This window comes from Anomalospiza imberbis, chromosome 3 (assembly GCF_031753505.1).
Source record: "Anomalospiza imberbis isolate Cuckoo-Finch-1a 21T00152 chromosome 3, ASM3175350v1, whole genome shotgun sequence".
Classification (NCBI taxonomy): Eukaryota; Metazoa; Chordata; class Aves; order Passeriformes; family Viduidae; genus Anomalospiza; species Anomalospiza imberbis.
The window spans coordinates 110,473,463-110,498,491 of record NC_089683.1 but is presented as its reverse complement, the minus strand read 5'-3'; the positions used below and the strand labels follow the sequence as shown (position 1 = coordinate 110,498,491).

Here is a 25,029-nt window from a genome sequence, read left to right as displayed (position 1 = left end):
TGGGACAAAACCCCCAAAAACCAGCAGACCATTTTGGTCTTTAGAGAAGAGCATAAACACATTTTTTTAAAGAAAAGTAAACACAATAGGGTTGGGAAATCCAAATTTAAATGCTTTTGCTTTTTTTTTTTCACCCTAAGTTTAGGCAGCACTACTTGACAGACCAAAGAAACAGATGAAATGAAAAAGCACAACATAAAGTAACAATAAAATATCAGAAACAGCAAGGACAACAGGAATGCTGCCTGTTGCAACTGCTCCACCACAGCTCTCATCAGCCTGTCCCCAGCCTGTGCTCCCATGCTTCTCATGAGTTCCTGGAAGGAAGATGTAGGCCCAGGCCAATCAATCAAATTGGTCACTAAAAAATGAACTCATCCCTGTCATGAAACAGCTTCTTTTTCCTCCGAAACCCTAAGATCCAAAGCACACCACTAAGCTTTAAAAGGTCACGTACTTGATGTACCTGTGGCTCAAGGAGGTGTCTCAGTGTGTTCTGTCCTGGGGTGAGTCAGAGCAGATCCAGCCCAAGACCACACTGTAGCACTGTTTAAGCGCCAAAACACACCAGGAGTACTAATGCTGCTCCAGAGCAGGAACTGCTCAGCACAGACCTCCAGTCCCCAGGCCTCCAGCCCAACAGATGGGCTGGTCCTTTCCCTCCAAAACTCTTCCTCCTCAGCACTTTCCTGCTGTTTCCTCAGCTGCCGGAAATGCCGCCCTCGCCGTTGGAAAGAGCAGGAAACGGGATCTGCTGAGCCTGGCTGCTGACAAGAGCTGTCAGTGGTAGGAGAGCACTTCAGCTCCTGAACACTTGAGCATCTGTGCCAGCCACAGCATTGCTGCTCCCGCCGAAGCAGCCAATGAAACATTTCATTTTCCTGGGAGTGAGGGTGACTGACACCCAGGTGGCAAATGTGAACACAAGACACATTAGTGAGAACAGCACAGAGCTTTCCTTCTATATATTTAAAAGAAGTTCAAACAAGTCCTGGTTAGGAAAGTTTAAGACTCCATTTGAAACATATAGCCTGTATACAATGAGACCTCCAGTTGCAATTTAGAGAGTGTATAATTATTTCCATAAATCATTACCTTGGATAATAGTTTGTCAAATAAGCTATCCATTATGGCAACGAGCTTTGCTGAAATTTCAGCTATGTGGTCGTGATAATCCTGTAAGGGAAGAAAGCAGGTTTCATTTTCTAGTGGCATTCATGTTCTTCAGAGTACAGTTGAAAAGCAGAACTGCGTGTTTCAGGAAATGCCAGAATTACCTTTGTGATGTGGTCAAAATGCCTGAGCATGCTGAACTGCTTCGGCTGCAGCCGAGCTTCAAAATGAGCCCTGATAATGGGAATGTAGTGTACGATGAGCTGGAGGCAACGTGAAGAAAGGGCTGGAATCCAGGAGGAGAAATAATGGAGTTATTACACAGGAAGAGTCATTTCTGTATGGACCGTGTCTCCTTTGACATAAGTAACAGATCTGACACAATTTCACACGGTGGGCTTTTGTCTGCTCTAAAAGCACAGAGGTACATGTTTGTTTCCCTGGGAACCCCCACCCCAGAAGATGCCAGACTGGTAGCTGGCTGCTCACACCTAGCTTTGGTAAGATGGGCTAAGGGACTGATTTTACAAGAGGCTCTTTGAGTGTTTACTCGACATTTTGAGCCCTGAGCACACGCAGACATCGGAGAGATCTCTAAACACCTGACTCATCAGCTACTTAACCTCAGCAACCACATTCTCAAGGCAGCAGTGTTTCTGTTGCACTGGTGTATAAAACACCCTGCCCTGCCAGCACTGACCTGCCCTGAACCTGCTCCTGCTGCAGTGCCAACGGGATCCAAGAACCAGGCTTCTCCCAGCTCCAACAGGGCCTGAGCCAGCAGCAGGACACACAATGGTGCCAGTGTGGCCACCACGCTGGCCTAACATTCTGCAGCGAAAACCTGACCCAGCTGTGGCCCACAGCCTCTCAACCTCTTCTCATCAGGCTCTCATTTCCCAGAAGGGAAATGCAGGCTGGTAATCTCACAATTTTCTCACCCTGAAACAGGGGAACTCTAAGTTTAAATGCCTGCTCCAATCCATCAGTCAAAGGATCTTAATTTCAGGAGAAAGTTTAAAACCACACTCCAAGCAAGTAACTGGCAAGGTCTTACCACCCTCTGTATCTATGCACAGCTTCACAACTCAAACAGAGCTTATCATAAATATTTAGGGCTTTTCTGCACTTGGGTTTTTTAACAGGCAGGGGAACGAGCTTTGACATTTTAAATCCAGAAATCCATACCTAGGTTTTTCGTAGTGATTGTTTTCAAGCCAACAACTTGTAATGCACCAGCTCCAAGCACCAATTGGCAACTTCTAGAGTTGAAATACTGTGAGAAAAAGAAGGACAGTGAAAATGCATGTTGACTCTTTACCATCTACATAAACCCACAGTTTAGAAACACCATCAATAGAATTTTGCAAGATTAAATAAGTCATTATGAAGGCCAGTTCCAGAGTTTCACTAGTTTTCCTCAGTAGAGTAGCCACGTAATAGCAGAGTGGAAAACATCAAGACAAAAGGTTTCTGCTCAGGCTCTTGACCTTCTCCACTGCTGATGTTAAAGGAAACTTGAAGGCACTGAAACTCCCTCCTGCTGAGGTGACTGAATCTATGTTTGTAACACTATGAAATACTGGATTTAACAAGTGATGCACAGAAGATGAAAAGCCAGTCCTGTAAGAATTCCGGGTATAGTGGACAACTCACGCTTGGACTTTCCTAACTGACTTCCAGGAGAAAAGAAGTTATCATTAAAAGCACATAGGCCAACAAAGCCTCTGGACAAGCAAGACAGTTGCTATCAGCAGGTTCTGTCTTACACTGGAATTCTGCTTCCTCACCCAGCTTGAGACACCAGATATTCCAGACTGGGCCTGGGTGATGCAGCAGAAAAGCCACTGCTGTTGTCCCCAGCTCCTGCATTGGATGCAGAGCAGAAATCCCAGGGCTCAGATTTGAATAGAACTGTCTGTTGACATTGAAAGGCAAAACTTAGAGAGACCTGACCCTTTCTCATACACCTGAAGATGCAGAAGGAATTGAGACAAGCCTGCCCTGCAGCTTGTGCCTGCAACACAGAGAACTGCCCTCACAAAGATCTCCTTTTTGAGGGCAGGGGCATTATTTTGCTTTCACAGGTCTTTCTTCACAATAACACACCCAAAATTTCAACTCTCCTCGTGTAAAAATGGGAAATCATTTTCTGGCTGAGGCCCCATGAACCATCCCCCAAATCTGGGCTGCCAGAATGGTGCATCCAGGGCTGGAAAAGCAACCCAGACCTCATCCCATGACTGACCCAGAGCTACGTGTGGCCCCTGATCTGAGAGAGGCAAAACCTCCACTGCCCTCCGACAGGGCAGGGCTGAAACTGCCTCACACCCACTTCATCCTCTCCAGAAAGCAACAACATTCCTTACATCTCTGTGCAGGCTTCAAAGTAGAATCACTGAGCCAAAGTTTTCAAATTTTTCGGAGATTTTTCCTGGTTTTTTTTTAAGATTTTTCCTCAAATATTGCGTGGTTTTCCTGGATTTTTTGGGAGATTTTTCCTAAAATGTTGGGTTTTTTTTTCCGGCAGTTTTTTAAGACTTTTCCCTGGAATTCATATCAGATTTTTCCTGGAATTTTTTTGGTGTTACTTCTGGAATTTTTTTGGTTTTTTTGTGGGATTTTCATATTTTTGCTGGAGGTTATTTTGGAATTTTTTGGGGGGGTTTTCCTAGAATTTTGGCCCTTTTTCTTTGATTTTTTCAATGTTTTTCTGGATTTTTTAGGGTGTTTTTTCTTAAAATTTGGAGGCTTTTTGGTCAAACTTCAGGGGGTTTTCCTGGAATTTTGGGGGATTTTCCCTCAAATTTTGAGAGTTTTTCCTGGAATTTTTGGGGGAGTTATCCCAGAATTTTGGAGGGATTTTTCCAGGGATTTCCCCTGGATTTTTTAAAAGGCTTTTCCCTCAAATCTTACATATCTTTCCTGGATTTTGTTGGAGATTTTCCCTGCACACAAGGCAGGGAAGCTCCTCTGCGGTGATTAGCTGAGGATGGTGTTAACGGTGAGACAAACCACCAAAAGCTTGGTCTGTGAAGCTTGGCCACACGTTCTGTCCCCTGCCTTTTGTGGCAGCGACAGTTCCCAGCTGACCTGGTGCAGACAGAGCAGGGAGGGAGCCCGGAACAGAGCAACACCTCCTCCTCGTGCCTGCCGGGAGGAAAGCATTCCTGCAGCCAGCAGGAAGGCCAGGAGCCCTCTCTTGTCTGCAGCACCTGAACAACCCCACTAATTCCAGCCACGTGTGCCTCTCACTGTCGGGATCCCTGATATTCAGATGATTCTGAGATTGTAAAGTCTCTGTCTTTCAGCCCGGCTGCCAAAGGAGGAGTCGTAATTCGTCTGTGCTGGTTTTCAAGGTTGTTTATTCTTTCTTATGTACAATATTTTCTCTCTGACCTGCAGCAGGTCTGTCTTGCAGGACAGCGTGCGGGGCTCTGCCCCTCAGTGGGATGTTACAAACATTATATACCAAAAACTGCGTGTGCTGTATTTACAATAATGTGCCAGTACCTATCACCCATGTTGAACAGTGTGTCCCCAGCCTAAACCAACAGAAAAATGCCAACACCACGGTGAAACACGGAGGGCATGAAGAAGAAGAAAAAGGACAAGGCACGCCCAGTTTCCTCCATCTTGCCCCCTTTGAACCCCTTATCTAGAATCCTAAAATTCTACTTTTGCACTTGTGCCACACTAATTGCTACTTATATCCAACACTCAGAGCTTGTAATTCATCCTGTAAGATTGAAAACTCTTCCATGGACAGAGATCAGAGACAGTGTCTCTCGGGGCTCTGTACAGGGGGGTTCCTGACCCCCTGCCAGGGTCCCAGACCCTCCAGGGCAGCCGGAGGGATGCCCTGGATTCCCACATCTCACAACACTGAGCTGCTGGAGGGTGCCCAGAGGAGGATCTGTGTGAGTTTGCGGGCCCCAAGTTGGGCAACCCCCTGGGGGCTCCCCTGGCAGGGGAGACCCTCCTGGAGCAGTTCTGTGTCAGGAATGAGAGACACATTGGACCTTTTCGGTCTTCAGCTTCTGTTTATTGTTATCTCATCAAAACTTCAGCACGCCGTCTGCACCAGAGTCTGCGTGCAGGAAAAACAGCACAAAAATGGCCAACAATCTCGTGTTACAAGGCCTTTGAAGCCTAATCAAAATCTAAGCTACCCAATTAACAAGTGACACCTAAATTATTTTCCTTTCTAACCCAATAACTGACCCCTAAAGACCCACAATGCGGATTTTTCTACCTAGTTACAAGATGCCACCCAAACCCAAGAAGAAAGAAGAAAAGAACTCAAGACAACACCCTGTACCCTCCATCTTGAACCCATCTATAACATACTAAAAATCCTAAAGCCTAAATTTCTCACCCATGTGACATACTACACTACTCTCTACAATCTCTACAATCTCTTTCACACTTTTGTGGTTTCTAGTTTACCTTGAGGCTTTGGAAGTTTTCTCCATGAATGAGGGTCAAAGTCAGTGCTCCCCTGGGGGTCAGGACACCCCAGAGCAGACAGAGAAATATTCCCAGTGCCCTGGGTTTCCACAGCAGCTGAGGGAGCCGGGGGTGCTCAGCCTGAAGAAAAGGAGGCTCAGGGGGACCTTTTTGCTCTCTAGAACTCCCTGACAGGAGGGTGTAGCCAGGTAGGGGTCAGTCTCTACTTCCACAAGCAACAGGACAAGAGGAAATGGCCTCAAGATGTGCCAGGGTTTGGATATTAGGGATAATCTCTTCACTGAAAGGGCTGTCAAACATTGGAACAGGCTGCCCAGGAGAGTGGTGGAGACAGCACCCCTGGAGGTATTTGAAGATGTGTAGATGTGGCCCTGGGGACGTGGTTTAGTGGTGGCCTTGGCAGTGTTGGGAAAATGACTAGACTTGACTGATCTTAAAGGTCTTTTCCAATCTAAAGGATTCCATGATTTCTCCCATACACAGGTGTCATTTCACTCAGGCTGCAGCCCCAGCTCAGAACTGCCTGGAATTTCATTACCTGGGAATGCTTTCCATTTTCCATTACAATCAAGTCAAGCTCTTGCTACTCTCAAAGTCTGCTGGCTCTGACAGCTGTCAAACAAAAAGTACAGTGCCAGGACACCTGGAGTGGCTCTATTTTGTTCAAAGTATAATAAACGAGCTTTTGTTTTTTCTAGCTGTTCTTGACATCTCTCCAATTAATGGCACCGTGCTGACAGATAAAAAATACAGCAGTTTAACTGCACGTGATGCTTGAAGACCAAGAAATAAACCACAAATGACAGAGCTAGAATGAGATAAGGTGAAGGAAGTAACACAGATATGCAAATCTGGCCAAGTTTGACACATCCACTGCTATTCTGCCTGTGAAAAGGTGCTGCAACTCCTGAGGGAAGCAGCAGCTGGAGAAGAAGACTTGAAGAGGGGCAGGCTCAAACAGACTGATTTGCGCCGGATAGTGCTTTTAAAAGGGAAAATTTGTGGATGAATCCGAACGACAGCTGCAGGGAGCAGTCTTCCTGCATCTGGTTATTCAAATACCAACTACCAACAGGACAAATATTTAAAGGTCCATCTCCTAGAGTTTCTCCTCCCCTGCCCCCCACCTTATGTAAAATATCCTTTTGGAGATTGAATCTGTTTATCTTTCATTGATTATGCTCATATTTAGAACTCAAATACCTGATATGATTCTTGTGGGCAAAGATACAAGTGAAAACCTTGACATAAATTAGCTGCTAGGCTTTGGAGCCTGTATAGACACATATATGTGTGTGTGTGTATATATATGACAGCTTTAAGGTGCATTCATGTGCTCCTTTTATTACTGATTATTTATATTACCTTGCAGTGTCTGGGCTTTACCAGCTTTCCTCTTCTCTAGTGAGAAATAAATGACCAAGAGGTCCTGGTGTTTCATCACCTTTACATTTTACAACAGAACCTTCATCCCATACTATTTTTCATGCTTCTACTGACTGTATCTCTACTGATATGTAAAAACTTGTTTCCTTCCTCAATACAGATATATATTTCTGTGGCATCTGGGATCAAATTGCTTTTTTTTCCAGCAGCATTAATCCCACACCCAGCCTGAAGGACAGGCAGCTCTGTCAAATACTACTAGATAGGATTTCCAATATTCCAGGTGAACAGCCAGAGTTAATTCCCACAACAAATTGCATCTTTAATGCCTTTGGCTTGAAAGCTTTCCTTATGGCACAGTGGCAAACACCATGATTCTAGATAATTTTTACAATTTATAGGAAATGACAAAAACACATGAGCATTATTGAGAGGAGGCCATGTTCTCTGCACCCTGAGTGCCCCTGCCTGGCCCTGGGGCACATTTGGATCCATACCTTGAGTAAATCCGACAGGCGGGTTAGCATGTCAGTGGTGATGGAAGGAATGTTATCCACACACTGGCAGTACTCCAGGATTATTCTTATTAGCAGCAATACTGTCCTGAAAGAGAGGAAACGGCCAAATATGTCATCTCAGTGCACAAAAGAAGCTGAAAAATCAAACACAGGCCAGTCATGTTGATAGAAAGCTACCAAATGCTAGAGATTATAGCACTGAATAAACCCACTAACTGATGTGGAGCAGAAGTGAAACATAAAAGGAGATTTACATAGAGATAGTTACAACCAATATCCACTCCACAGGGTGTGTAGAAGAAGTATTTTATATGAAAGAAAATCTCTGAAAAATACATAATAAATGCTAAGAAGTCACAAACAGAGTAGGCAGTTGCGAAGAAACAGCACCAAATATTCAAAGATGCTCAACACCTGCAATTTCTCCTGAAGTCAGCAGGCACTGGAGAATTTGGGAGCTACTGGATGGAATTAAGAAGGCTCCCCATAGAGCAAGCATGCTCCTTAGAATTCAAATACACAGAAGGCAGGAAAATTGACACAAGATCAAATGTTCAGAGTAGGTATTTTAACATTTCAAAAAGTTAAAACTCTTTCTTCTTTAAGGCAGAAGAGTGCAAAAAGATGACAACAAGTCAACTGAAAATAAACACCTGGAGAATGTTTTATGAACACGACATTTGTGCCGAATGCATTTTATTTGATTAGATGCAATGAAACTGGATGCAGAAGTGTGTAGGAATGAAACAAGTATTTGCACTGTGAATCTCTCACTTGCTTCACAGAGCTAAATATGACAAGCTTCAAGTGAGCAGAGGTATATTATCAAACACATCATATATTAAGCAAATTTTATCCTTTAGAGCAATGCTCCTACTCGACCTGAAATGCTCTTCAGCAGTGATATCATCTGCCTGGCATAGAAGTTCTCAGCCACCAGAATCTGTTTCCAGTTGAACAATGACACATCATCATGAAGCAACTCATAAAATGACAGCTGGTCCAAGACATCCTGTACATCACACCTTTTAAGTTTGGTGCAAATTGATGTTAGAACTCTGGGGAGTGAGATCTTCCAGGCTTTACTCCCTCTCCAAAAACACTCTCATGCATAATTAATAGTTAAGCCTCACAGTCTCTGGAAACACAGCATACTTATAAATGAAAGAAGTAAGTGAGTATCATACATTTTAAAATGTCTCTGATATAACCAGCTTTAAAAAAACACTCTCCAATTCAAATCAGCCAGGATACTAAGAAATAGCATATGCAGCTTCTGAGATGGCCCATATCTTATTCTGAATAAGATAAGCAACCATTCAGTAGTGGACTCAGGTATTTTGGTGCTGTCCAGCCTGGAGAGAAGAGGGCTCTGAGGAGACCTTACTGGAGCCTTTTAGTACTTGTAGGGGCTTATAGGAAAGACAGGACAAACTGTGACAGGACAAGGAACAACAAACAATTTTAAAGTAAAGCAGGGTAGATTCACACTAGACACAAGGAAGAAATTTTTTACAATGAGAATGGTACAGGCTGCCCAGAGAGGTGGTAGATGCCTCAGCCCTGGAAACATTCAAGGTTGAGTTGGTCAGGGCCCTGAGCAAGTATTTTCAGGTGTGTGTTTTCATGAAATAATTGGAAAAAAATTCAAATAAAATTATAAATTAGAACCTAGCCACTCAAAGAAAAAACAGCATTTTAATGTAGCGAAGAGCTTGTAGTGTTTTATAACAGTTGGGAACCAAAGAGAAACTAGTCTGTGAAAGGAGAGGGATTTTTAATTTAAATAAGATTGCTAAAGCTGTTGGCATTCATCACAGTTCTACTCCAAAGTTCTTGCCAACTAACCTACTGCTAAAAGAAAAGAGAGCATCTTACCCAACTGTTGCATATTTTTGTCCTTCAACAATAAGGAATTCAGCTGGCTTTCTTTCTTCAGTAGCTAGATATTTCAGTAAGACAGGAAAAAGAGTGAGTTGAACTAAAATCAAGTGCAAAAAGTGCTGTTTATAAAAATGCAGTGTTCACTTGCTAAGGTTTGAAAAAAACCCACAATTTTTGTAGCAAGCACTTCTCTCTATTACAGTATTTATTAAATAGCTGATCGCCCATCAAAATTTTTATGACCCACAAAGTTACTTCATTATCTGCTATGATTTTAGATTTAAAAAAAAAATCTCATAGTCCCACAGGCATTATGGACTTAAAAACTCCAAATACAACAGGTTACAAATGGAAGACAGGCAGAAAAAGCCACTAGGTTTTCTACTATACATTCTCAAGTAATTTGCTGTGTATATTAATATTTTAGCTTCAAATCACTTTTTCCTCAGGCTTCATAACAGAAGCTCTTACTGATGCAGTTTTTCATGCTAAATTATCTGCTTGAAGGAGGCTGCAGGAGGTTATTTTACAAGCAATGGCTGACAAATATATTTTGGTGACAAGTTCCATAACTGGAGTGATTATTGCTTTAATACTACACTCTGTTATCTGCTATGTTCCTTCTGGGAGATAAGGGTTTCTCTACCATGACATCACTGAATTTTCTTCCTGCCAATCTCTTGCCATTTTTCTCCACCTCTCTGCATGCTTTCTTCCTCTTCTGGTTATTTACTTCCCCCTCCCCATCACTGCAATATTGGATAAGTATCCCCATGAGGTAAGAACACATTAAGCATTCCCACTGTGCACATGGGGAAGTGGGGGAGAAGGAGGAAAAAGTGACTTCTCTGAGTTCAAATGAGGTTTCTGTGGCAAGGTAAATAATTGAATGAACATGAGTTTTCCCTTCCATGAGCAGCCACATGGCATGCTGCCTTTCATTTGAAATGGCAAATGAAGTAGTGGGAAGGAGCAGGCTTTGTTTCACACAAGGAGGGCTGAGCACATGCATGTGCTCCTGAGTCCCTTGCACTTCCTCAGTGGTACCTTGTGGGAAAAGACTGAATTTGTGCAGAGGCTGCAAGCCTCTACACTGGGAATATTTGTATAAAAAGGCAGCTCACTCCCTGTGCTAACACTTCTGGGTGTTTCCAAAAAATAAACAGATAATCTTTCAGCACAAGGCATTTCAACACCAGTAACAAAAAAAAATAAAGATTAGAGAACCACAATCAACTTTCTTCCCATCCCCACAAAGGACAGCAAGCAGAAACAGATCCAGCGTGTCATCAGAATATGGCCATCAACATTCAACAGCAAAATTTGCAGATAATAAATTCATTTCACAGCAGGACTGCAAGACACACACCTGTTGGTTTTTTTTCAGGGAGAGAAATTCTGCCATCTGACACAGAATCAACGAGGTCCTGGAACTCAGCAGGAACTTCAGCTTGCTTCCAGCGCTCATTGTCCAAAAGCAAGCTGGTTACAGACACAAAAGAGAGGAAGCTGAGAAAGAAATACCTTGTCTTGACACTTCTCTTGCCTGTAATGCTGAAAAACAACTTCAACAAAAACCACTGGCCCAAGATGTTATGTCAGTCATCTTCATGAGAAGGAGGTGCCTGACAATTGTCAGCAGCAAAACAGAACAACACTGTGCTGGTCTAGAGATCTCACAATTTGTCCATTGAATCTGCCATAGGGGAACAAAAACTACACCAGGCAATGAGGGTCTTTGTGAGATCACTGCCAATGAAGTAATGTATAAATACTGGAATTTTAACAGCCTTTGATGGATGAGAGCAAACAGACTTGATGGATGTTACTGGCCAGGCTGTTTCTCCAAGAGGTTTGGGTTTGTTTTTTTTTTTTTTTTTTAGAAAACAGATGAAAGTGAATTATTCTTAAACCCCTGAAACAGAGCAATCCTGCTCTTCAAAGCTAGTTTTGTGTACTTTCTGTAGCCATTACTGTACTTATTTAGGTAACTGTAGAACAAGCCAGTTTGAAGAAATCAAGTTATGAAAAAGGCAAAAGTCTAAACCAACTGGAAATAATTGGGGTTTAATACAGTTTTTTTCCCCCCTGCTTTTAAGTATAACAATCTTGCTGATGTTCTAGGCAACAAAAGATTGTGTTCGGCTGGCATACGATACATAAAATTATTCATGGAAGAACACAAAGATTGTCTACCCAGAGGTACCTTAGTTTTGTCTTCCTCTCCTCATGAAACCTATTCACAAATCTATTGGCTTGACTCTGAAGAGCTCCTCTCAAGGACATGCTTTTCCTGCCACAGATCTGCTCAGTATCCAAGATAAAGCCTTCCATCAAGCGAGAAAGAGTAACGAACTCGTTGGAATTCAGCTTCTCTAGGAAGCCATCCTGCATGCAGAGAAAACCACTGTAAGGAGACATACCACCACAAAAATCCAGAGACATACAGAAATAACTAGTCAGCATGTCTGAGGGCTACTATGGTTTCAAGAGGCACATTATTTAACCCTACACGTGACAGACAGAGTAGACTGCAGTGCAAGCTGCTACCTTGTCACAGACACGCATTCTCTGCATGAAGCATCAAAGACAGCAAATCAGAATATTAAAAAGATAAAGAAATAGGTACAAGAAACCAACACTGCCCTGCAATGATTTATGTTAACACTGGTGTGCTCTGAGCATTACCACGCAGAGCCTGTGGCAGCAGGAACTGTTCCTGTACTCCCAACGCAGATGCTGCTTCAGAGCCCTCATCAAAGCAGTAACCTGGAAGCAAATGCTCACCAAGCACGAGGCACCACCAGCAGTTCTGAGCCAAGCTCCTCACCTTTGCTCTTGCCATGAGGAACTTGACTGCACGATCGTGGCAGATATCAGAGGCGTTATAAAGTAACTCTTGGATATTGTTTGCCAGCCTGACCAGCTCCAGGTCAGTCAGTTTCATGTCCTCGCCGATCCTACAAATGACAGAAGCAGTTGGCTGAGCATCAGTTTATGGAGCAAAGAGTATTTTTGCACACAGAAGGAAAAAGCCTTGCAGCAACTGTTAAATGCAGTCAGTTAATCCCCCAAGTCACTTTATACAGATGGGATCTTCTAAGGTGCTGTCAAGGTCCTGTCAGCCCCTTGTAGCAAGGAAATGCTTAACAGCACAACCTTTCCTTTTTATTTTTTTTTTGATTCTGCATTCTAATTGCTATTAATGGTCTAAGAGTAAACATGATACAGCCATTACTGATACAATTTACTGAGTTAAAATTTACCCAGCTCCTGTGAGACTTCAGCATCACAAGCATATGACAAATAAAACACAGCACTTTTCTTCCTATGCAAGTGTAAGGTCTAAAATAGATACTCTGCACTTCCCACAGCTTTAATCCACAGGCTGTCTTTCTATTACCTCTTTAGACTACAGGCTCTTAAGGTGGTGCTTTTTAAACGACCTTGTATGACTTGTCTACTGTTCTGAGGCCAGCACTTTGCACAGCTCTGCTGTTCATGGTTCATGCCACTAGTGAAGATCACAATCTTCTAGGCCAGCCCAAGGAGTGACAGCACAACAGAACAGAACTCAGGACACTACAGAGCAGCAACTGGGCAAACATTGTTCTGTGTATTTTTACTAGCCTGCTCCAAACACAGAGCAAAGGTGCAAACAAAACCAGAAGAGTGATGAAGTAAATTTATTTTAGAACAAAGAAATGTAACCAGCCTCAGAAACAACTTTACTCCTCAGAAGCTCTAGCTGGAAGGTGTATTTTTAGCCAACTTGGCAAAGTGCTCCAGACTAGTTTGGATCCAACCCCCTCTCCTTTCCTTGCTCTTCCATGTAACCCTGGACTCCTCTTCACATTTCATTTCTCCTCCAGCACACGACAGATGTTTAGGCATACAAAGGCCTGTGCTTTATGCACAGCATATTTACTTTAAATCTATCTCCTTCAGCCAGCATTGTCATTTGGTGGGGAATGCCTCTGTCAAAACTAACAGCTGCTTCAACACATAAGTACAGATACTCAAGGACCAAGCAGCAAGAGCAGGCCACTTGCTGTCTTCCATCTCTCAGCAGGGGAACAAGTGGTATTTCAGTTTTGCTTCATATAACTCTGTATCCAGACATGCTGGCTTTTGAAGTGGTTCATGCCCGAGTCCCACACACATTATGCCCGGTTCTTTTCAAAAGATAGCTCTGACTTGCAGCCACAAGTAAAGGGTGCATAAAAGGATGCCAGAAGGTTGGAACTCTGGAGACTGGAGGACCTCAGGGCAGCACTGCCTATGTAACCAAAGCACTGAGATGGATTTAATTATTTATTTATTTATGCAAGTCAAATAGTTGATGACAAACAGAAGATTTTTCTCTAGAATTCATCAAGGTATATTCTATGAAGCCATCTTAAAGCAAACAAATGAAAAAAAACCCAGGAAAAATAACCATAGGGAACATGGACAGGGAACAGAAATGCTTCTGCCTGCTAAAGGCATGATAAACAATCTGTCTTTCAGGGACTCACATCTCTCCTGCTCTCTACACAAGTGACATCCCCAAAAAATCTAATGGAGAAGGGGCTCTTTTCTGGAAGAAGTGACATAAATCAGTCCCTGTACCACTACATATGGAGGTGGAAAAAAGGTAAATGTAACAGTGCATTCTGATGGCAGTCCCTAGGGGGAGAACCACTACACTTCACCTACCTAAAAAGCACATTCCTCCAAAGTCATTTTTGTACTGTGTGACCAGAACAAACCGCCTGCACCTCACGCCTTGTTCTGGCCACGCTGCCAGGCAGAGACAGGCAGGGTGTTCACTCACATCATCTCTACTCCTCCTGGAGTGACAGAAGAGGACGTGTGCTCCTTGCTGGACGAGGAGTCGGTGGTGCCCTCGGGCTCGGAGACGGAGTCGCTGCTGCAGGGCTCGCTGTTGGGGGAGGTGTTCCTTTGGGGAGCCGAGTCGGCTGCTCCGGCCGCGAGCTCGCCGTCGCCGAAGGCGTCGCTGATGAACATCCCCTCGTGGGTCAGGTAGGCCACCTCGCTGTCCACCATGCTCTCCTTAGCAGAGTTCTTCTGTAACGTGTCCTCCAGGTCTCTGGTTTTTTGGTTCTTGTCTAGAACCAAGAAAACCACGCTACGGATAGCATTTAACGTCACCTAGAATAAAATATAACTTTTATTACAAAAAAACACCCCAAAACCCAGTGCCACAAGCTTGTGCTAGAAGGAGATTTTCTTTGTTGTGTAATTAGTACTTAAGAGTCAGACCCATTTGTCATGGCAACCAATATCAGGTGTTTCTGAGATAGGTGAAAGAAACCTTATTTGGAGCAATCTAACACATACAAAAGTCCTGTCCTAATCCCTAGCAGCTTAGAATAGAAGTAATAGAGCAAAAGAGGTATTATCTCTTTGTCACTGCTCTCTTGGTTAGCACTAAACCATTTTTGCCCTGGATGCCAATATTCACATCTCCTTTCAATCAGAAGTTTGAACTCTATAAGCAAAACCAACATCTTAAGACTTCTAATGGAAAAGCAACTTCATTCCTTTTCATGCCTGAACTGTATGAAGTTCTTCGTAGAGGAATGTCTTACCTTTACTCTCTTGAGGAAGATAGTGAATTTTGAAAATATATTCTTCAGTAAATCAAACCACTGAGGAAAATTCATCATCCTCATCTGGTCTGCAAGCCTAAAAAAAGAGCAGTATTCAGCAAACAGCAATTGTTTGCTGGCCATGACGCCTACTGGCACATAAAGGAAAAGAAAACATGCTTTAAATAGAATTGCAAATATAAGGAAAACTGTGTACACTTTTACCTGGCAAGTGACAAACACCACCTAAACAACAGTCATGATCAACACAATGCAAGTGGAGAGGGGAAGGAGGGATATAGGATTAGATCATACTATCAGAAAACGAAGCTTCACATTTACCCTTTAGTTCTTTCCTGAGCATAATGGTCCCTGCCCTAGGATAAGTATGTGTCACCAACAAGGGACGAGGTTAATAACATTCTTATAAACCACGTGGGAGGAAAAAAAAATTACAAAAAAACCTACATGAAAATACTTTTCAAGTGTTAAAAAGCTGTGTAATTCAGCCCATTTAAAGGCTCCATTTGCAAGGCATTGCAATGAGACCACTTCTGCTATTAAAGTACAAGTCAGCAGTTTGTGGCAAAAGGGCAGAAAAATAATTGACAGAACAAAAATTAAACCCTGTAATATACAGTTAGGACCCAAAAGCAAAAGACTAAACACTGGAGAATGGTGACCAAATAGCCGAAGTGTAAAAATGACCCTGTGCCCAGTCATTTCCCAATCTGGGTATGAAATCCATGCAGGTTTTGCAACTCACTTTGCTTTATCAGCAGGACTGTTTTTATTATCTTGGGGTAACACTTTGCTGAGTCAAGTGAATCATAAAGCCACAGAAAAAAACAGAAGCTGGCAGGGGCCCCTGGAGCTGCCTTGGCCAACTACACTGGGTTGCCCTGGGCCAGTCAAAGCCTGACACAGATTCCACAACTTCTCTGGGCTTGTGTTCCAGTGTTTGACTAGCCTTCTGGGGAACAGGTTCTCCCTGCGATTCAACTGGCACTTCTCATCTTCCACACTGTGCCCACTGGCTCCACCTCCATCTCTGCTCTGGCATTTGCCTTTGCTGGGCTTGGTGAGGTTCCTGATGGGCCATTTCTTGGGCTAAAGTTGTCTGGTCTCCTCTCTGGATAGCTCCTGTTCTTGATTATGCAGGGGGAACTTAAAGTCATGACATCTTCTAATACAAAGTCCCAGATTATGGCGACAGGGAATGCTTTCAAGTGGAGATGTATTCAAGAGATATATGTTTCATGTAGTGAGATTCACAGAATTTTAGTATTTATTTCAAAGGTAAATTTAAGGTAACATTAGAATCTGAATGAGAAGTAAAACAATATCCACCCAGAGGTGGACAAAAACACAGTCTTAAGATGCAAGAGAAGCATAATCCTTAATTATAGGGAAATTTAAGCAAAAATTGGAACAGTAAATTTATCTATGCTAAAAATCATACTATCCCCACCCACCACCACCACAAAAAAACCAAAAAATCTGGGAGCATACTTACTTAACAACCACTTCTGTGTCTATTTCTTCTATCTGCGATACCGTATTAACCACACACTGTCAAATTTTAAGGAGGAAAGAAAAACCAAAAACAAAAGATCTTAGCTTCTTTCTAACCACTGCTGAGTTTCATAACAAACACATTAATCCTCAAGTTAAATAAGGAAAAGCAAAATAAGAAAAGAAAGACATTTTTGTATCACTTAACAACTTGTTTCTCTAAAAACACACAAAAAAGCCCCAAAAATAATCAAAACCCTCCCAAAAAACCAAAAGAAACCCCCTAAAGCAACTGGTGCATACAAAACTGGCCAGCTGCTTTAGGTCTCCAGTACAATCAATTTTCATTCCAAACACATCTACAGTTCTACAGCCATTTCATTAATCTCTTTTCCCATTACTTGTAAGCCCAAGGTACAAATCAACTCCACTCAGACTGAAAAAGGGCTTTTCTCCCAAATGCCAGTCAATAAACTGAACAAATGAGTAGCGGAGTGTGAAGTCATCTTGCCTTTAAGCAAGTTTGAACAATCCCAATGGTGACTGAGGGCTGCCACCTCAAGCTATATGGGCTTCACCTGTGTTCTGAATAATGGTGGTCAGTACAGAAGCTTCTGAAAAACAGAACCTTGCTCTTGAACTATGCAGTGTGCTCAGTGCTTACAAACCTCTGCTCTTACACTTGCCTGGCAACTAAAACCTACTACAATTCACTGACCAGAACAGCCCAGCAATGCATTTGAAGAGGAAGCACGTTTGAGGTGTGGCAAGAAAAGAGTTTCCTTTATTAAGGAAAAGTACCCCAAGAGTTGAGACAATGGGCCACCATACAAAAGCTTTGCACAAACCACACAGGAGTTACACAAATCCTGCCTATTTTCCTAATTGGACAGAAATTTACACCGGAATTTGATTAAACATTGTCTACTATTAAGCAGAGGGGAAACCTGAAAAACCCAACTTACATTTTCTCAGCAGAATGGGAAAAGCATTTTGAGACTGAGAATGAGCAGAAAAACAGGGAGTGCTACCTGTCAAACATGTATATATGTGATCAAACAAAGAATCTGAACGGAAAAAAAAGTCTCCTTATGTCTGCTGATACAGGCAAGTGAAAAGCCAGTGGAGACTGCCAGGCAGATGAACAGCTTTATCCTGGTGTTATTCATTAATTCCTTTTTTTTTTTTTTTAAATTTACTAGCAATATGGGCCTATTCACCTTGTACAACCAGACCAACAGAACCACGGGGCTGCAATGTGAAAGGGATTGGAACAGCCAAGTCTGGCTTAAAACAAAAACCTTCAAATAACAGTATTAAAAAACCAAATCCAAACTTTTAAAAATTAGGTTCCCAACCCAGTTCACAATGCAGCTGTGAGCTGCAGACTATCCTATGAGGACAGGAGATGCCCAACTCAGCACCTATCTCCCAGCCTTTGAGATACAAATCAGAGGGAGTTCATAGCACATCAGAGCATAACTCTTTAAATAATCACCTATCTCTAGGAAAAAAAAAATTCTTACACAATATTCTCACATATGTGGGCAAACAAACAAGATGAGTAAAACTGAAAGCACCACACACCCTCCCTAAATTCAGCCTAAGACCTGTTTGCAAACAAAAGTCATCATGTCGCTATCCAAATTAGCCACTGTATTTCCCCCAAAGCAAGAATCTGAATATTGTTCAATCATCGATTTTAGCTGGTTTTATCAATAAGGTTTTTTGGCTTGAAAGATACTCTGCCCTAAATGGCAAACCACCACACCAATGCAGAAAAGGATTTGGGGGCTTAATTTAAGTTTGTTTTACAGGTAAGCACTTCTACCTTCTCTATTACTTCACCTTGCTCTCTCAGAAATAGGCAAGGATATTTTCCAACCTTTTATCATGTGTCTATGCCAGGTCTGTGTTAACATTAAGGCAAGAAATATTTTCTGTACCATTTGCAGGGAAATAATTTGTTTAAACTGGCAAGTTCTTTGATTCTCCTTTATGTGTTTACACCAAGAACTCGAGGGTTTTGCCTTACAGGGGTTGGGAGGGAGAGGTTTTTAGTGTGTTTTTGGAATGTTTGCTTTGTTGTGGGTTTTTAATGAAATGTAGTGCTATGACACAACTGTACTATTTCAGAGAGCCACGTGTTAAGAGAAAGGGAAGCTCACAAGAATGATAATTTTACACAGAAAACAGGGAGCTTATGTTACCTACACCTTCCAAAAGTTATTCTGTAAAGACCTCTGTGCTTCAGGGAGCTCTTAAGTGCCTGCAAGCTCAGCTGCTCTGAGAGACCATCAGCCAACAAAAAAAAATCAGAGCTGTTCTTAATGACTGAAAAAATTTATTTGTGAGGCGCAGAGGTAAGCTTGTCAGGTACATTAGAAATGTTTGTCTTACCTGTTTAATTATATTCTTTGCAGTATTAATCATTTCATCTCCATATATTTCATAAAAATTTAGCTTCCTTTGTTTTAGAAGTCCAAATACTAGAGATACAAGCCTCTCCTATCAAGAAAAAAGAAAATTAAAAAAAAAACCCACATACTGAAAATAAAAAGTTGAAGACAAGAAACAATTTTAAGAAATTCCACAGCAGGAAGAAAGTTCAAGTATCAAGCACACAGTGAACAGCATTTAGGTCAATCCAATTCCTCCAGACTAATACCAAGCTTTGCCTGTACAAAAAAAGTTCCCTGTGGCAATACCAGCTGAGTCTCCCACCACCTTTCCCTGCCAATTCCTCAACTGGGCTCATTCACAAGTGCTTAAACCTGTGGATATTTCTAACAATGAGTGAGTTTCCTGATCCTGTCCAAAACTGACACTAAGCACAGCCTGAGTGAGAGACTGAAACGCTGCAGCACAGAGGGCAAGGAACCACAGGGCAGAAAGGGGAGCACTGCAGTGCTACCGCCAACCACTGCACCTCATGAACTGGATTAAACAAGGCTGAACAGGTCACAGATAATAAAGAGCCCTACAGGCAAAATCCAGAAAAATCTCTTCTGGGCTAGAAAGCATCCACAATAGCTTAATCTGTGTATGTTTATGATCATCAGAGGAATGAAAATATATATATACACACATATATATATATACTGTTAATGAAGCATACATTCAGGGCAAGCATATGCTTGGTATAAGCACCCATAAAAGCATGGGGAGACAGAATGAGAACAACATGCAAATACCAGCTTTCATAGCAAAACTTATATTTTACAACCAAGTTGATCAGAGTCCATGTTCTTTTCCACTTAGATGCTTAGGTTCATGAAGTGAACTCAGTGTACATTTAATCACAGAAAAGAAAACTGATTATTTTGAAAAAATAAAGTGGGCCTAGATCGCAGTTCAGAGTTTAATTAGAATTATTTAATCTTATCAAGCACAAAAATAAATGGGTGGGGAGAGGTGTGGATGAGCAGATAAATAGTCTACAATTATAGTGTTGCTTCTAGGGACCTGAGTGAATTAGTTGGTGCTAATTAGGTATGTTACAGAAGCAAACATATTCATGAGACAGTTTATTTCAATAACAGACATACCTCTTCTAGAATTTGGCAATCATCTTCTAGGGGTCTATTTAAATCATTGCGAGCATAAGTTGAAAACTCTGCAATCATCATTTTATCTATCAGCTTTTCCAGTTCACAGAGCTGTGAGCCAAGATGCCTAAGAAAAACAGCCATTGAAATATGAGCTAAATCATCAACCTGAAAACGAATCATTAGTTCACAGTTGAAGAAAATAACCACCCAGCATGAAATTTCCATGCAATCAGTGCTGGCTTAATGGGAGGCTCCAATCTTTCACTCCTCAGAGCAGCTGAAATCATGCATTTTTCAGAGGCACTGTCACCTTAAACCAAAACATATGGACTTGAATATTGATGGAGGATAAAATCTGGAAGTATTTTTGGAAGGTGCCAAGTACCTCTCAGCCCAATGAGGTGAACCAGAACTAAGAATACTCAGTGCTTGTCAGTATAAAGGTGTTAAAAAGAAGGAATACTTTTGCTTCTCGAGTTCCTCAGATCATCAGTCCACAAGTTCTTCTAATTCAAACCTTTGAGCTTTTGATGTGATCACAGATTAAATTCACATGAGAGGATGGCTTTCACAGAATACACAGGAGTTTTTAAATTTGCCATTTTTTTGCTACTCTAAATGAAAAATATTTTTCCCACGTATGGGAGATTTTAGACCATATTTTGCAGACTGTTGTCATACAGAACCACAAGGGAATTTCTCACATCAGAAATGCCAACCACCCTTGAAAAGTGTGAACTTCAGAGATGTCAAACACTCCAGGCTTTTCAACTTCCACTAACAGCTGGAAACAAGTGTCTGCAAAAATAAGACTGCCTTTTCTTAAAAAAACCCAAACTCAGACACTTTACAAATGAGAATTAAGAGGAGCTAAGATATTTTAGATAAGCCTAGATACAAAATGGGAGGGATGAACATGGCTTTCATTCAGTGCTGGTGTAGCTGGATCCTTTGCTGTCATAGCTTAAGACTCCTGGTTCCTCCTCCTTGCAGAAATCCACATGGCCAGCACTGAGTTGAAGTCCATGAATCTTGCTGGATCTGAGTGGAGCAGATTAATTTATTTATTTTAATTTCAAGATGACCAGGGATGTACCTGCTTTTGAAATTGTTGTTCAATAATTCATTGAAATGGACAAGGCAGACACATTTCAAATATCTAATTTAAGCAAAAATAGCCTGTGGAAAATCCAAGCCAGTTGCATCATGGGCATTTTAGAACACAACAGAAAAACACACCAAAGATTAATGTAACTGGAGTTGCAAAACTGACTGCAGCACTAGGAGCCACAAAGGCTCTCACTGAGGTAAGCATGAAGATGCTCCTAGGTACATTATTTCTGTACCTGTGCTGAACTGCACTGAAACACACCAAAACCTGTCCTCTCAAACCCCAGCTACAACATCCAACCACAGCTCCCAGCACCCGCCCCCGCCGCTTTGTCCAAGAGGTTCTAATCCCTAGCAGCCACAAAAATCCCTCCAACCTGAAACATTCAGGAGCAAGTCAAACCTTAATTCACACTCCAGCAAAACACCTTGGTAATTATCTCTGAACAGGTACCCCTCACACATCAGATCCTTCCAATGAATACTGAATATGACAACTCTACCATGGAAAATGATGACTGCAGGGTAAAGCCTCTTTTAAAATACTCAAATGAGAACTATTTTTCCATGTATCTGTGGTTTACTGTATAAAATACTATAAAAGTGTGGTTGGCCAGCATACCTGTGGAAAAAAGACCCCAAAACACTAAACAAAAAACCAAACCACCCCCCCAAGCAAACAAAATCACTATCTCCATCACCCCAACAAGGACTGTGAAAACGATGCAGAAAGTGTTTGCACAGATTTTTAAGTTAGTTAACACATTAGCTTTCTTTTGTAAAATTCAAAGGGTGAACTTGAAAAGGTTAGAGCTCTAAAACTTTAATTCTATCCTAGAGTAGTAGCAAGCAGTTACAACTGACACATATCATTAGTGACATTACCCCAGACTAAAGAGTATTCCTTCACACAACCTTTATGATTTTTTCATTTTTTGCTACAACTAGAAACAAACTACATTTTTCTCTGCATACAGTATGAGAAGGGAAAAATTGATGATTTGAGTAGTTTTCTTACTGCTTTATATTGAATGATAATGACATGACTCAATTGGAAACACCAAATTCTACAAGCTGCCATGGCAACACTAAAACAAGATGCTGTGAGTTTTCTTTTCATCAGATATTTAGTAAAAAAAAAAGTAATTATTTAGAAAATGTCTTATTGCTTTAGAAGTATCTTGTTAAAATAAACTGGGTATTTAACTGCCTTGACAACGGCATCATTCTCGCTCAGAATAAAGCAAGAAGATACCTTTGGTATTTCTTGCTGCAGAAAGGCTGAAGAATATGTGCTTGCCACCAATTAAGATTTTTTTAAAAATTTTTATTTATTTTTAGAAACACAACATTCTACAGAGAAGTTTTATCAAGACTTCCATCTTTCCACTGCACATTAGTTCTTCACACAAGCTATATACACAGGCCACTGTGAGATTTGGAAACTGTGCTGGGCTTCTCAACCGCACTTGCATTTCTGGTGGGGTACATGACTTAGGTAGCCCTTAACTCACCTTTGTGAGCCTTTACTGTCCAAAGCAGAGAGGACATTTCCCACACGCACACCACTGTCTGTAACTACCAAAACAACCAGCTCAGCTTTACTCATAGAAATTATTCTTTACAGACAAGATGACTATCTACCTGCAAATATGTTCCACACCTGAGGGTAATTTTGAAACAATGGCACGTTCTTGGGACATCATGTCAATCAATGACAAGAGAATGGCACTCTCTGCTGACAGAGCACACAGGTTACCCAGCTGCAAAACACAGCTGATTCTGAGTGATGCTGTCACAGGGCTGTAGAACTGCACTGACTTGTCACCAAGGTCGATACAAAGGTGACTCAGTCAAGGGCTGTGCACCAGAATCAAGTGGTTGATAGCAGGAACACTAAAGAGGACAAACTGCACTGAGGCATCTGAAGAGAGACAAGGTACACTTTTTAGACGGTCTGTTTCTAGGTTTTTTAACAAAAACACTTACAGCAACTTCATCCCAATAATTTATTAGCTTTAAACTTTTTTTTTTCATTTTTAATACTTTTTCTAGGACTTTTTCCTGAGATCTTTTCTACATAAGAGTGTTTTTCCAAACTAGCTAGAAGATGTGTTAGGAACTTGACAGAAGAGATGGACAAGAGCAGTAACTATATAAAGTTCTGAACATTCATGTTGCAGGTACTGAGCAGCAACCATGCCTCCATTATGCAAACTGTGGACCACTGAGCTGTAGGAACCACAAAACCTCTAAACAAAGCACCCCTCACCCAGCATCAACTTAAAAAACCTAGCACACAGCTCCTCAGCTGGCTGATGCAAGCCTTGGAGCTGATTTAACCACACACTGCTTCTGCCAGCATCATGCCACACTGGCAGCTTTGCATGCACCACTTTTAAACCACCTGTATCTAGTGATAGCTTACTTTAAATCAGCTAGAAGGATTCCTGCATGTTCCTTTAACAACTCCAGCCCAGGAGCCACTAAAGGCACGGGCCCAAGGACCCATCCCTGGCGTGCTGCCTGCAGGAGGACTGCAGACCCCCATGTGGAAAAAAACCTCTCAGCTACAAGCCATGCAAGATGAAAGTCCAGCCACAGCTTTGCTCTCATCTCTGCACCCCTAAAACATCTGTAAACCAGAACAGAGGACAAAGCATTTAGATGTCAAAAGTTCATCCCACTCCAAAAAAACAGCCCATCTCTGGCAAAGGCATCAGTCACATTGCTTATACCACACTTACATTTTATACCTTCTGTATTTGGTCCTCTAAGAATGAATGAACAAAGGTGGAACAAATCCCTTCAGCCAACATAATGTGCTCAACACATTCCAGCTCTGCTTGCATTTTACATATTTCCCACATGGTTACCTACCGGAAACTGTGAATACCTTGAAGCTCTTGCTGTAACACCTCTTGTGTTGTTGCTATTAAGTCCAAAGCTCCAACATACTCCGAAGTGGAGAGCAGCAGCTGTACTGTGGGCTGTGTTTGGTGTACAGTAGCCATTAACTTCAGTTTATTGTATGCTTTTATACAGTTATTTCTGGTGAGCGACAGTCTTAAAACTCGAAGCGATCCTTCACACATTACTTTATCAATTTTAGAGATTTTCTCTCTAAGCAATTTTACAGCCTGGGAGGTTTTCCTGAGGTAGTCCTGCAACTCATGCTGAGAGGTCATTGCATGAAAAAATGCTTCTGAACGGAGAGAAATCTGATGAGCAATATTGACTTCCACGATGTCCAGATAATGGCTCAGCTGGGAAGAGGAGGGAAGAGGAAAAACCAATACTATTGTTATGACTTGGAAGCTTTATCACCATGCAAACACACTTTCAGAGTATTTGTCTTGTTGTATCACAAGGAAGTTTTGCTAATAAAAGTTAAATCCCTTTGTCGTTGTGGTTTAATAACTTCTTCTTAAATTAACTCAAAATCACTGTGGGAAGACTGATTTGATGCCTTTCCTGCTTGAAAATAAAAAGTTAGAAAAGCAAATAAATCTAAAATGCCCAAAGTTTTGTACCACATAGTTGCACGCTGGCCACAGAATATGGACAATAACCAGGAGACAGCTCTGGATACTGGCTTGCAAGCAACAGTATATATATTCAAATATGCTATGAAATTTGGGTCACTGAAGCTGCTAAAGGTGCAGCCATTATATTTGATGACACTGGAATGGCTCTGCTTATTTAAAAAGCTGTAGATTTTTCTTTGTAGAAAAATCTCCAGGGTATCTCTGGATGCAGTTGTACTTTTGCCAACCAGCTGGAATTAGTACTAAGCCTGTTTCCTGTGTGCTGGCACTGTGGGATTCCCAGAGACAGAGTACATCTACATGTTCAGAACCTGAAATTCAAATTCTCCATGTCCAACAG

The 25,029-nt window shown here is 41.7% G+C and overlaps 1 protein-coding gene across 4 annotated transcripts in view; it reads right to left on the bottom strand.

Annotated features, from left to right (window-relative positions):
• VPS54 (VPS54 subunit of GARP complex) overlaps nt 1-25,029 on the bottom strand; it is a 48,319-nt gene that overhangs the window by 5,671 nt on the left and 17,619 nt on the right. For all 4 annotated transcript variants that reach the window (XM_068186394.1, XM_068186395.1, XM_068186396.1 and 1 more), the window contains 14 exons: nt 24,022-24,407; nt 20,029-20,155; nt 18,881-18,988; nt 16,482-16,537; nt 14,966-15,062; nt 14,188-14,525; nt 12,202-12,331; nt 11,578-11,759; nt 10,741-10,853; nt 9,366-9,429; nt 7,467-7,572; nt 2,302-2,389; nt 1,278-1,399; nt 1,096-1,176 (listed from right to left, as the gene is read on the bottom strand). In XM_068186394.1, the coding sequence (XP_068042495.1) occupies nt 1,096-1,176; nt 1,278-1,399; nt 2,302-2,389; nt 7,467-7,572; nt 9,366-9,429; nt 10,741-10,853; nt 11,578-11,759; nt 12,202-12,331; nt 14,188-14,525; nt 14,966-15,062; nt 16,482-16,537; nt 18,881-18,988; nt 20,029-20,155; nt 24,022-24,407 (1,998 nt within the window). The remainder of the gene's footprint in view (nt 1-1,095; nt 1,177-1,277; nt 1,400-2,301; nt 2,390-7,466; nt 7,573-9,365; nt 9,430-10,740; nt 10,854-11,577; nt 11,760-12,201; nt 12,332-14,187; nt 14,526-14,965; nt 15,063-16,481; nt 16,538-18,880; nt 18,989-20,028; nt 20,156-24,021; nt 24,408-25,029) is intronic.